This window comes from Leopardus geoffroyi, chromosome A1 (assembly GCF_018350155.1).
Source record: "Leopardus geoffroyi isolate Oge1 chromosome A1, O.geoffroyi_Oge1_pat1.0, whole genome shotgun sequence".
NCBI classification, from domain to species: domain Eukaryota; kingdom Metazoa; phylum Chordata; class Mammalia; order Carnivora; family Felidae; genus Leopardus; species Leopardus geoffroyi.
The window spans coordinates 114,323,982-114,337,216 of NC_059326.1; the positions used below are offsets into that span (position 1 = coordinate 114,323,982).

Consider the following 13,235-nt stretch of genomic DNA (forward strand, 5'->3'; position numbering starts at 1 on the left):
CAAATTATATTCAAAACAAAGATGACAAGTACTCAAAATTAATCTTTTCCTAATTATTTTCTGACATTTTACTATTATCTATACTCTTAAGGGTATTTATATGTCTATTACACCTATATGATAGAATACTATATAATGATGTGATACTGTTCATTTCTTCCTAAGTCCATGATGGTAGTTTGAAATAGGCCATGGTGGGAGTATTTACACCATGGAAATCAACAAACACTACCAATCATGTCTCCTGTCACACCACAGCTGGTTGTTAAGCACCTACTTACCAGCATGCCATTGGTTCAGAGACACTCTTGTCTTGTGACAGGCCCACTCTACCTCCCTGTCATCATCTCCTGTGGTCTTCAGATCCAGATTTCCCTTCCTGGAAAAGAAAAACCAAGAGTTGGATCATCACTTAAAAACTAATGAGAGAGGGACACCTGAGTGGCTTAGTCAGTTAAGTATCCAACTTGGGCTCAGGTCATGATCTTGTAGTCCATGAGTTCAAGCCCTGTGTCGGTCTCTGTGCTGACAGCTCAGAGCCTGGAGTCTGCTTCTGATTCTGTGTCTCCCTCTCTATCTGTTCCTCCCCTGTTCTCTCTCTCTCTCTCTCTCTCTCTCTCTCAAAAATAAATAAACATTAAAAAAGAAAAAAAGAAAGAAAACTAATGAGATAAAGGGGCACCTGGGCAGCTCAGTCGGTTAAGCAGCCAGCTCTTGGTTTCAGCTCAGGTCATGATCTCAGGGTTCGTGAGTCTGAGCCCCACATCAGGCTCTGTGCTGACAGTGGCAGAGCCTGCTTGGGATTCTCTCTCTCCCTCTCTCTCTGTTCCTCCCCAGCTCTCTCACAGTCTCTCTCTCTCAAAATAAACTTTAAACAAACAAACAAAACAACTAATGAGATAGGATGGCTGGCTTAGTTGGTAGAGCATGGGACTCTCAACCTTTGATGGGAGCCTACTTAAACAGTCAAGCAAACAATGAGACAATAGAGTTGGGGTTAAGGAAATGGATGCACAATGACTGTAAATGATTGGTAGACTCCAATGTGGAGTGTCTATCTCTGGCTCATCTCTCTGTCCACATGAGGGACTTCCATCAGTCCAGCACAGGGATCTTATGTAGACATAGACCCAAAGCACTCTGAAGAAAGCATTGGTTGTTCTCTAGGTATCTGTCTTACAGATCTGTCCTGATGGCCAACTGAAGGATTCAAAGATAAATAAGATGAATCCATATGAAGAGCTAGGGAAGACAAGACTTCCCCATTTCTGGCCTATAATTACCTTGGGGACTAATAAATTTTGTAAACCTTAAAAGTAGGATTACAACATGTAGAAAGCTGGGGAAGTCTATAGAGGTCATTCATTGTTCAACATTTTCTGCATTCCCTCATTTTACGATGAAAAAACTGAGTCCACGTGGTAATAAATAGTTTACCCAAGGTTATACCACAAATTAGTGGCCAAAGCAGAAGCCTCCTAAGACCTGGGAGTAAAGTCCTTTCTTAACATCCTAAATTCCCATTGGAGAAATTATGTGAGCTTTGGAGAATCTGAGCGGAAGCATACACAATGTTTGCACACAAAAAGCTCACTACCTTCTCCTCTGTTTCCTATAGGGGATACAGAATAATAAGACCCAGGTGCTCACACACAGGAAGTGAATGTGGAGTTATTCCTAAAACTCTTTCAAGGAGCATGGCGGGGACTACCTCAGGGCTAACGGTGCTCTGACCCAACAGTGAGTGGCATGGAAATCAACGCTGCTGTCTTAAGAAGGTAAAGTTAAACATTAGATTCTTTTTTTTTTTAATTTTTTAAAATGCTTATTTATTCTTCAGAGGGAGAGAGACAGAGAGCAAGCAGGACAGTGGCAGAGAGAGAGGAAGACACAGAACCCAAGGCAGGTTCCAGGGTCTGAGCTGTTGGCACAGAGCCAGTGTGGGGCTTGAACTCACGAACCATGAGATCATGACCTGAGCTGAAGCTGGACGCTTAACCGACTAAGCCACCCAGGCACCCCAGACATTAGATTCTTGACTGGGGAAAGTAGGAGGCAAACTCGGTGGGCTTTTCCCAAGTGACTCAAGTCTCAGATACCTCTTTTCCCCAAGGAGAGAAGCCCACAAGCAAGCAGAGGAAGACAGTTGCTGGGCCAAGAGGCAGAGCTTTAGTTCATTAAGGACACTTTGCATTTGTGACATTCGCACCTATCCTCTTAGAAAAATGAAACAGAAAAAAATATATATACAAATTAGGAGCCCAAATTTCTTATCATTAGATTCAGCATATCTAAAATTATTACATCAAAATGCTGTAAAAATTTCTAAACACTTTCATTTCTTTACTTAGGTAACAGGTAACAGTTCACACACTAACACCAATCCTAGCCCATACTTTGAGTGCACTGCCCTAACAAATAAAAAAGCCTGATCACTCCTTGGCCCCTGGAGCTCCTTTGGTTGGGGGGGAGTGCTTGAGCTCCCTTTCTCACCCAAATCAGGCGCCAGAGGGCTGGGATGTGATCTGGATATTCAGGGTCACAGGGTGCTGAGTCAGGATGGTGCCTCCTCAGCCCTAGAAAAGAGTTTCACCAACCAAGTAGGAGCTCCACCCCTTCACTATGTGCCCAAACCTACCTAAATGGTGCCTCAGGTCCCTACTAGGGGCCACAATTTCTTTCATTCATTTGTTCATTCATTCATCTGTTCACTCATCCAGGCATCATCTCAAGCACTAAAGTCAATCTAGAAGAGAGATTCCTGGGGTGCCTGGCTGGCTCAGTCAGTAGAACATGTAACTCTTGATCTCAGGGTCATGGGTTCAAGCCCCATGTTGGACATAGAGATTACTTAAAAAACAAAATAACAAAAAATAAAATAAAACAAAATTAAATTAAATTTAAAAATAAAATAAAATATTCTTGCCTAAGGAGCTGATGTCCTAGCAACAGACTGGTGTCAGAAGGACATCAGTCCTGGGGTGCCTGGATGGCCCAGTCAGTTAAGCGTCTAACCTTGGCTCAGGTTATGATCTTGTGGTTTGTGAGCTCAAGCCCTGCGTCGGGCTCTGTGCTGACAGCTCCGAGTCTGCTTCAGATTCTGTCTCTCCCTCTCTCTCTGTGTCCCCTGCCAACTCGTGGTCTCTTTCTGTCTCTCTCACTCTCTATCTCAAAAACAAAGAAAGTCATCAATCTTTTCAAATACAGCCCTGGGTGGCCCGAAAATTGATTCTCACATATAAAATGAAAGACCTTCTAGGAACGAAGGAAATTTACCAGAATTTACTTTGGTGGAATGTAATAGAAGGGCCTATTACAGAGATACCTTCTGAAGTGATCTGTTTCATGGTCCCATGATTCCATGACTTTACAGTCACCAAGGAAGGAGGTAGGAAAGGTGCATTCACTTACTTTGGGAAAATGAGTAGTAGAGGGTCCCCAGTAGGGTTCCTCTATAATTATTAATACTGGGGGAGAAGGCAGGACAAAGAGTGAGATCTCACTGACCGATGAGGACACTGTAGATCTGAGGAATTGGTGACCTACCTTGAGGGTTAGGAACCTCATCTGCTCCAGCCTACAAGACTCTGAGAAACGAGCCATCAAGTAGGAAGAGACAAATCTGATTTATAGAGGAAAGAAACCTCAAGGGTAAGGAAAGGCTTCAGCCCTTCTGTCAGCCTGAGAGGGAAGAAGGGCTGGCAGGGCGGGGTGGGGCGGGGCTTTCCTTGGAGGTTTTGGGCTGAGTCCTTCCTTCCTGGTCCCCCATTGGGTCAGTGGCTCCTGCAGTCCTGCCAGTGAGGGACAAATGAGAAGAGCTGTTGATTTTTCCCCCTTGGCCATTCAGAATTTCCCCACGTAAATACTGAGAAAGACCCTGCCCTCTCCTCACTTCTCTGGAGTTGGCCCTGGGCTGGACCTGGTCCCCTGGGGGTGAGCAGGGCCATGGGAGACCTGTTTATGCTCAGGGTGGCTGTTGGCATATGTTATGCCACCTTCAGTGCCTCTGCCTGGTAAGTCCTTGCCCCCCCCCACCTCCACCACTCCCCACCAAGGAAACCCCCATTATATCATCCCCATTCACCACTTGCCTCACTTTTCCTCTTTTTGATAGGTCAGTGAACAATTTCCTGATAACAGGCCCTAAGGTAGGATGTTCTCTGGCTTCTGTTTTTACCCATCTGGGTTCCTAAGGGAACTCTTTTGGGGAAAGAAAAGAGGGGAGGGGAGACAGACGGGGGAACCCATAAGTTTTCCTTAATGGAGAGCTAACCCATTTGAGTCCTGCCTGCTCCCCTGCTCCCCCCAGACAACCTGACCTGAGCCAGAGCTGAACTTCATAGCCCTTTTCCCTTTGCCAGGCCTATCTGACCTACACTACTAGTGTGGCCCTGGGTGCCCAGAGTGGCATTGAGGAGTGTAAGTTCCAATTTGCTTGGGAACGCTGGAACTGCCCGGAAAATGCTCTCCAGCTGTCCACTCACAACAGGTTGAGAAGTGGTAAGTTTGTGCACCTGCACAAGGGGGTATATGTGCATGGAGGTGGGTTTGCAGTATGTGTATACGTTGTATGTATGACATATATATGCACAGTGAAATGAAAAAGTTATCAGTGATCAGCTGATCTGCCATTTCCTTGCTGTGAAAACTTGAAATGAGTTACTTGCCCTCTCTTACCCCAGTTTTGTCATTTGGTCAATAAGGCCAGCTCTATTTAGGTCACCAGGAGTAATGAGGGCTACAAAGCTGGCTTAGGAAAGAGAAAAGGACTTTTACTTCCTTCTGACACGAAGCGGGAACCATGTAATAATCATAATGATCGTGGCTACCATTTATTGAGCTGGTATCTTACTAAACTCTCTAAAAAATCATTGTCCCATTTCATTTCCACACACTCCCCATTCTGAGTGTCTACTCCATGGGAAGATATTTCTCTTCGTCATTATCATCTTCTTTACTACTCCCCACCTCTTCTCAGGCACCTCTTTATTGTTTCTATATAAACAACTTTTATGCAAACTACTACACACAGTTAAAAACAGCTGCACTGGTGCATACACACACGCACACCTCCACATGAGACACAGCTCAGTGTGATCTTTCAGCATCTCTGTTGTTGGGATTTTATGACAGCTGGGCAGATGGGAAACTCCTCCAAGGCTGCAAACACAGAGTCCTTTCCCTATTTTTATTTCATGTAACTCAGTGCAAGGTAAGTGTATACAAACACACAAATATGGGCATGCATTTTAAAAATAGAGATTATTACATTTTATAGAAATACTTTTGGGGGCACCTGGGTGGCTCAGTCAGTTAAACATCCGACTTTTTTTTTTTTAAGGGTAATTTTAAAATTAAAAAAATTCTTTTTCACTGTTTATTTTTTTTTATTTTTATTTTTTTAAATTTTTTTTTTCAACCTTTATTTATTTTTGGGACAGAGAGAGACAGAGCATGAACGGGGGAGGGGCAGAGAGAGAGGGAGACACAGAATCGGAAACAGGCTCCAGGCTCTGAGCCATCAGCCCAGAGCCCGACACGGGGCTCGAACTCACGGACCGCGAGATCGTGACCTGGGTGAAGTTGGGCGCTTAACCGACTGCGCCACCCAGGCGCCCCAGTTTTTCACTGTTTATTTTTGAGAGAGAGACAGAGCACTAATGGGGGTGGGGCAGAGAGAGAGGGAGACACAGAATCTGAAGCAGGCTCCAGGCTCTGAGCTGTCAGCACAGAGCCTAAACAGGGCTCAAACCCATGAAAACCCATGAACCACCGGATCATGACCTAAGCCAAAGTCAGATGCTTACCTGACTGAGCCACCCAGGCACCCCTATAATTTTTTTTTAAGTTTATTCATTTTGAGAGAGCGAGTGAGCCAGGGAGGGGCAGAGAGAGAAGGAGTGATAGAGAATCCCAGGCAGGCTTCACACTGCTAGCATGGAGCCTGATATGGGCCTCAAACCCAAGAACCATGAGATCATGACCTGAGACGAAACCAAGAGTCAGACACCAGCTGAGTCACTCAGGCACCCCAAGCATCTGACTCTTGATCTCAGCTCAGGTCATGATCTCATGGTTTGTGAGTTCAAGCCCTTTATCGGGCTCGGTGCTAATGGTGCAGAGCCTGTGTGGGATTCTGTCTCTCCTTCTCTCTGCCCATTGCCTGCCTCTCTCTCTCTCTCTCTCTCTCCCTCTCTCTCAAAATACACAAATAAACAAACAAACAAACAAACAAATAACAACAAAACAAAAAGAGATATTTTTGTATTCACCTCACTGAGTCCTCACTGCCTGAGGACTAGAAGCAGTGGCTAATGAACAGAAGCCCAGGCTGGTTTTCAAGAGAGCAGGGTCTTGGTCCCAGTACAAAGGGTAAGGAGAGTGGCTTTGATCTCATCACTGTCTCTCTGGGCTTTACTTTCCCCATCTGTACATGGGGATGCTCATGTCTGTGTGAATGACAGTAAGGACGCTGGAAAGACATGCACTGTTCTTTCAAGTAGAAGAAAGAGTATCCTCTTCAACCCAAAGGGGGCAGGGGACAGGGGAGAGAAAGAACATTGCTTTTCCAAAGCCTCTGCTTTTTTGGGTCATCAGAGCCCAAGTTTCCAGTCCCCTCTCTCTCTCCAAAGCCACCAGGGAGACTTCCTTCATTCATGCGATCAGCTCTGCTGGAGTCATGTACACCATCACCAAGAACTGTAGCATGGGTGACTTTGAAAACTGTGGCTGTGATGAGTCAAAAAACGGAAAAACAGGTAAGTTGTGCTCTCTGATGTGGGTGGGAAGAAGTGAGGGATGCAGAGCTACATTCAGGCTAAGGTCTTCTGGACACATTTCCCTCAAACCCCTAGATACTAGCAGCAACTTCTTGGTGGGAGGTCCTGAACCTATAGTCTCCCAAGAGTTGAGCCTGGGTCCCTGATTCCAGGATCACCAAGTAGCATTGAACTCTAGAACTAACAAGGCATCTAGGAATTAGAAGGCCAAAGAGAGTTTAAAGCTAACCCTCATATTTCAGTCTGAGAACAGTTTGGCCATAATCCAGAGCTACTCAGTTACTTGTACACCATCTAAGAGAATCAGATTTGTCATTAATGAGGGAGGAGATGACTCTAACAAGACTACTGTAAGATAATGGTACAGAATTCCAGAATGTTTGAGCTGCAATGAACCTCTGAGATCATCTAGGTCAGGCTCAGTATGCCTCCTTTACTGTGGGTATAGAAACTAACTGCCTAGAGATAGAAAGTACCTGAGGGTGAGCACTTGGCTTTGGGAACAGGACCTCACCCACCCACCCTGAGCACCTCCACGTCCCTGTTTCACCTGCAACTATAGCTTTACACTCTTCTAGGGCTCTTGGGGGATGGTTAGCTAAAGTGACCTTGACTCTTCTGAAATTGACCAGGGAAATGTGTGCAGAACTTACTCTTTCCTTACGTATAGGAGGTCATGGCTGGATCTGGGGAGGCTGCAGCGACAATGTGGAATTTGGGGAAAGGATCTCCAAACTCTTTGTGGACAGCCTGGAAAAGGGAAAGGATGCCAGAGCCCTGATGAATCTTCACAACAATAGGGCAGGCAGGCTGGTAGGTATAGGAGTCCACCAGTGAACTATCAGTTTCAGTACTGGCAATAGCCTCACATCTGTACAGCTTACCAAGAGCTGTCTCATACCCATATGTCATTCATACAGCAGTTATCAGGACTGGGAGGGCTACCCCCAGTCTCTGAATGACAACGCCAGTTCAGGCTGAGCCAAGTGGCTTGGCCAAGGCAATACAACTAACTAATAAGCGTCAGAACCAGGCAATAAACTCAGATCTTCTACTTTAGTCTTATCCCTAGACATTACGGTCTAGCCCCTTCCACAGGCAGGTTTCTGATAACACAGAACAATATAGTACCAAAGCCTTGCTTCTATGACTTAAAATTTTACCCATTTCAACTGCATGTTCTAGGAAATTGATGGGGGTTTTCATCCAACCTGTGTCCTAAAATATGTCTGGGCTTCGAGGGATTGGGACTGATCTGGGCTTCTCTGGAGGGTCTATTCTACCCCAAAACTTCTGGATTATTCTGAACTCAAATCTGGAAACAAGTTGGATTTAGTGCTAAGAGCAGAAAAATTTCCCTTTGAACCTACATCTGGATGACCTAGTTGCCCAGGGCAAGGGTAAGAGGTTTTCAAGGCAATTAATTACACTCATGGGTAATTGCCTCAAGGGTAAGCGTTCAGACTGCAGGAGCTTCCCTCCCTCTGGGAGAGGACAAATCAAAACCCTTACAAATACTCCAGGTCCCACTTTCAGGACAATAACAGTGCCAATGATCATATTTTCCCCTTTACACAGTACTTTCTTGATCATTCTTATTCCAATGAGAGAGAGAAACAGGCTCAACAAGTGATGGAGTTGGACCTAGAGCCCAAGGTTTCTAATTCCAGTAACCTCAACACTTGTCTGACTTTCCCGAAGAATACCCAAGGGAGCTTTAAAATTACCCACACTGAGGCCTTTATACCCCTGAACATTCCAATTGAGAAGATCTGAAGTGGGGCCCAAGAATAAGTGTTTTTCACAGGCCTCCCCAGTAATTCTGATGCCCTCCAAAGTTAAGAAGCTCAACTCTAAAATATTCCATTCAATCACTAGCCTTTGGTCTTCCCTACCCAGAGTCATTCTTTTTCGTTCTCTTTCTCTCTCTGAAGGCAGTGAGAGCCATTATGAAAAGGACCTGCAAATGTCATGGCATCTCTGGAAGCTGCAGTATCCAGACATGCTGGCTGCAGCTGGCTGACTTCCGGGAGATGGGAGACTACCTGAAGGCCAAGTACGAACGGGCCCTGAAAATCGAGATGGATAAGCGGCAGTTAAGGGCTGGGAACAGTGCTGAGGGCCACTGGGCACCCACTGAGGGATTCCTTCCTAGTGCAGAGGCTGAGCTGATCTTTTTGGAGGAATCACCAGATTACTGTACCCGCAATTCCAGCCTGGGCATCTATGGCACAGAAGGTCGGGAGTGTCTGCAGAATAGCCACAACACATCCAGGTGGGAGCAACGCAGCTGTGGGCGCTTGTGCACCGAGTGTGGCCTGCAGGTGGAGGAGAGAAGAACTGAGGCTATCAGCAGCTGTAACTGCAAATTCCAGTGGTGTTGCACAGTCAGGTGTGACCAGTGTAGGCATGTGGTAAACAAGTACTACTGCACAAGCTCCCCAGGCAGTGCTTGATAGCACCCCACTCAAATTCACTTGCTCAGTTGCATGACAATGGAAGCGGACACAGCTTCTTTCGCAGAGAGAGGGAATTCGAAAACAACTGGAATATCACAGGGTTGGCCTGTAGTCGTCTTCGTATCTGCTATTCATGGGGGGAATGGAGGCCCACGGTTATACAGCATATTCTCCACAGAGTTGAAATTGGAACCTGGGGATTCTAACTTGGGCAGACCCCATTTCATCTTTCTTGTAAGTTATTTCCTGGTCTTTGTGCCTGTACTTTTGCCGCTTGTTAAAGGGGAGTTTGGTTTGAGGGTCATATACAGAAGGACCCTCAAAATACTTGTTGCTGTAAGTTTCAAATCACATCCAACCCAGCTGTGCTGCTGAGAATCAGAGGGAATCAAAGAGTTCTGACAAGACTCCTGAAGGAGCAACCTTCCCCTGTGCTGTCTGGCTCCAGGAAGACCAACTATATGTTCATGAAGACAGATAAGTGGGGCAGAGACCTTATATCTGCCCAGTGGGAGGTTTTTAGGGTGTTGAGTTTTTCATCTGAATATGCACTTTTATAAAGTTCTCAGGGGGCTTGCCTGGCTCAGTCAATAGAGCATGTGACTGTTGATCTTGGAGTTTTGAGTTCAAGCCCCACATTCCATGTAGAGCTTACTTAAAAAAAAAAAAAAATCTCCTCATAAAACCCTGGGGAAACCAGGGCCCCAACATAAGCTGAGGACTTTTCCAGCTCAGAAACCATCTCTCTAGCCATAGAAAAAGGATGGTCACAGTAAGTGGACAGGTAACTCCAAAGTTACCTAGACAAGTCTCCTCCTGCCCCAATCATGCACCCAAAGAGGGATTTTTCCCCCCAAAGAGCTGTAAAATGACTGTTCTGTTATTTTCCCAGATTGGGAATTCAACTTCATTTTGCAATAAATGCTAGAATATATATCAATCTGAGACCTTTTATTTCTCTCTTTGGAAACCTTAGGATAAGAAAGGAATGGGAAACCCTGCTTCTATATTCCAATTATACACAAGGCTAAGGGGAAAATGGGAATATCCAACCCCCTTGATATAAGTGTTTGAGAGAGAATAAAATTGAGGACCAGGAACTGGCCAATAAGAAAATAATCCAGACTCCTAGATTTAGAAGGTATTACCCTTAATACAACCTAAGAAACTTGAGGAACAAGGAAGCCCTTTCAACTTGAACCATACTCAAAGTGTGTTTGTGGTTTTAAACTTGGGCTTCCTGGGGTGTCTGTGTGCCTCAGGGAGAACGTGGGCAAGAGACTAGGAAAGTTATGGATTCTATCTTCTTCATTTGCACTTCTACATCTTCCAGTGGCAAACTTTGGAGAAGGAGCTCCTGAGGGCTCAACAACTGGTCTCCTAAACCTGAGCAACTCAGCTTTAGGAGTCTCCCCTCTGTGCAAAGGCCAACCACCCTGCAGGGAGGAGGTATTTCAGATATGTTGAATAAACAAGTAAAATGAACGATCACCAAGAATGGAAAAACATTCTCAGCTTAATGTTTTAAATCAGAAAACAATTGGGGTGCCTGGGTGGCTCAATCAGTTAAGCTTCACCAAAGTCAGGCCATGATCTCATGGCTAGGATCCTGAGTTCAAGTCCTGCGCCAGGCTCTCTGCTATCAGCACAGAACCTGCTTCAGATCCTGTCTCCTCCCCTCTCTCTGCCCCTCCTCTGTTCTTTCTCTCTCAAAAATAAATAAACATCAAAAAAATAAATTAGAAAATAATTTAAATGTTCAACAGTAGGGCAAACTAGTTAAATCATGGTCCCACAATGAAATTATCAACCATTAAAATAATATTCTCGAGAAATACTTAGTAACATGAGAAACACACATGATATATTAAATGAATAAAATTAATCATAAAACAGCATGTTGAGGATAACCCAATTTTGTTTTTAAAAATATGAAAATACTCGGGCACCTGGCTGGCTCAGGTGGTAGAGCACATGACTCCTGATCTTGGGGTTGGGAGTTCAAGCCCCACACTGGGCATAGAACTTATGTTTAAAAATGTGAAAATATTTGCTATCATATAATACCAACATAGAGTGATTTGTTTTCCTTTTTGGGTTTTTCTGTATTTTTACACTTGTCTACAAAAAACCAAATATTTTTCTTATCAAAAAATAATGAGTTATTGGGGCACCTGGCTGGCTCAGTTGGTAGAACATGCAACTCTTGATGTCAGGATTATGAGTTAGTGCTCCCTTAAAAAAATAAGTACTTAAAAAATACTTGCCATAAAATACTTTTTTAAAAAAAGAATGAGGGGCGCCTGGGTGGCTCAGTCGGTTAAGCGTCCGACTTCAGCTCAGGTCACGATCTCGCGGTCTATGAGTTCGAGCCCTTCATCAGGCTCTGGGCTGATGGCTCAGAGCCTGGAGCCTGCTTCCGATTCTGTGTCTCCCTCCTCTCTGGCCCTCCCCCGTTCATGCTCTGTCTCTCTCTGTCTCAAAAATAAATAAATTTTAAAAACAAAACAAAAAAAAAAAGAATGAGAGGTGCCTGGATGGCTTAGTTGGTTAAGCCTCTGACTTTGGTTCTGGTCATGATCTCACAGTTTGTGAGTTCGAGCCCCACATTGGGCTCCACGCTGACAGCTAGGAGGCTGGAGCCTGCTTCAGATATGGTGTCTCCTTCTCTTTCTGCCCCCCACCCCCACCTGCTCACACTCTGTCTCTCTCTCTCTCAAAAATAAACATTAGAAAAAAATTTTAAATTACTAATTTTTTAAAATGCCAACAGGAAATAACCCACCTTTTCTTTCTTTCTTTTTCTTTCTTTCTTTCTTTCTTTCTTTCTTTCTTTCTTTCTTTCAGTAAAAAGGAAGGTGAAATATTCCTTCTGGTGCGTTTACAACTACCATAGATGCCAGAGACAAGGAGAAATCCATAAAGTGCAGCCTATGTCAAGGAAAGGGAAGATTTCCTTTACCTCTGTCCTAAGGAAGTTTACGGAAAGACACTACAGTTAGTGACACAGGAAATGTGTGTGTGTTGGTAGTGGAAAGGGGAGCAAGACACTAAGCACAAAAATTATGGTGAAGAAATAGGTAACCAAAACAATATTACCCTGGGGCTCAGAGGAAAACAAAATTATAAAACGATCTGGCCTTGAGGTCAATCCTTTAATACACATAGATGCCAAAGTGTCCATTATGAAACCTGAGTTGTGACACTGTGCTAGGGAAATGAACAAACTAGATATTCTCCCTTCATTCCTAACTGAATCTCCATCCAAAGGACCCAGGTACCTACCTGATGCTTTGACATTTTCCCCCCAGGACCTCCCTGAGGTTCCCAAATAATCCTGAAGGGGGGGGGGCGGGATTCAAAAACAAAACAATTCCCGCTGCCCTGTACAAACATGATCATTCAAGAGGAGCATGCCTTGTGTTTTCTGTGGCTTTATATCTGAGGTTTTCACAGAACAACTGAGAATTCCTACTTCCCCAAAAAGCTCATAGTCTAGCTCCTTCCAAGTCTCTTCCATCCTCATTCATCTTACTTTCATGGCAATCAATCACATCAACCAATCTTCCCACATAGACCCTGAGCCAGGAACTAAAGGAATTTAGATTCTCTACATCCATCACCTTCCTGTCAGGGATTCATTCCAAGGCATTACAGTGTTATTCAGATTCACTAGTTACAACCCTACACTCCTTCCCTTTTGGCTTGTCCTTAACAAACTGGCTATCATTAAGGTGACAAAACAGTAAAACTCCTATGTTCAATAGGTTCAGGGCTCAAGACAGGGAGATTGGCCACAGTCTATGGTAGGTCTTGAAAACCTATTGAAAAAGGAATCAACTCAATAAGGGAATCCTGTCCATGAGCCTATTTGCATATTTCAGATCCAGGCACTGCTTCACATGGCCTGGAGAATAGAAGCCTGTATTTTCTCGGTCTGGATTAAAGGAAAATATTCTTATGCTTGCCAAGCCCCTCTCACCTCATCTCTGCTCCT

General features: G+C 44.5%; 1 protein-coding gene across 1 annotated transcript; it reads left to right on the forward strand.

Moving 5' to 3' along the window:
- Positions 1–3,945: 3,945 nt before the first annotated feature.
- Positions 3,946–9,681, forward strand: WNT8A (Wnt family member 8A). Its single transcript, XM_045484478.1, has 6 exons — positions 3,946–4,013; positions 4,115–4,148; positions 4,362–4,500; positions 6,633–6,758; positions 7,450–7,592; positions 8,714–9,681. Exons 1-6 carry the CDS (start codon positions 3,946–3,948, stop codon positions 9,233–9,235), a joined length of 1,032 nt encoding a protein of 343 aa, XP_045340434.1. The 3' UTR covers positions 9,236–9,681.
- The last annotated feature ends 3,554 nt before the right edge of the window (positions 9,682–13,235 follow it).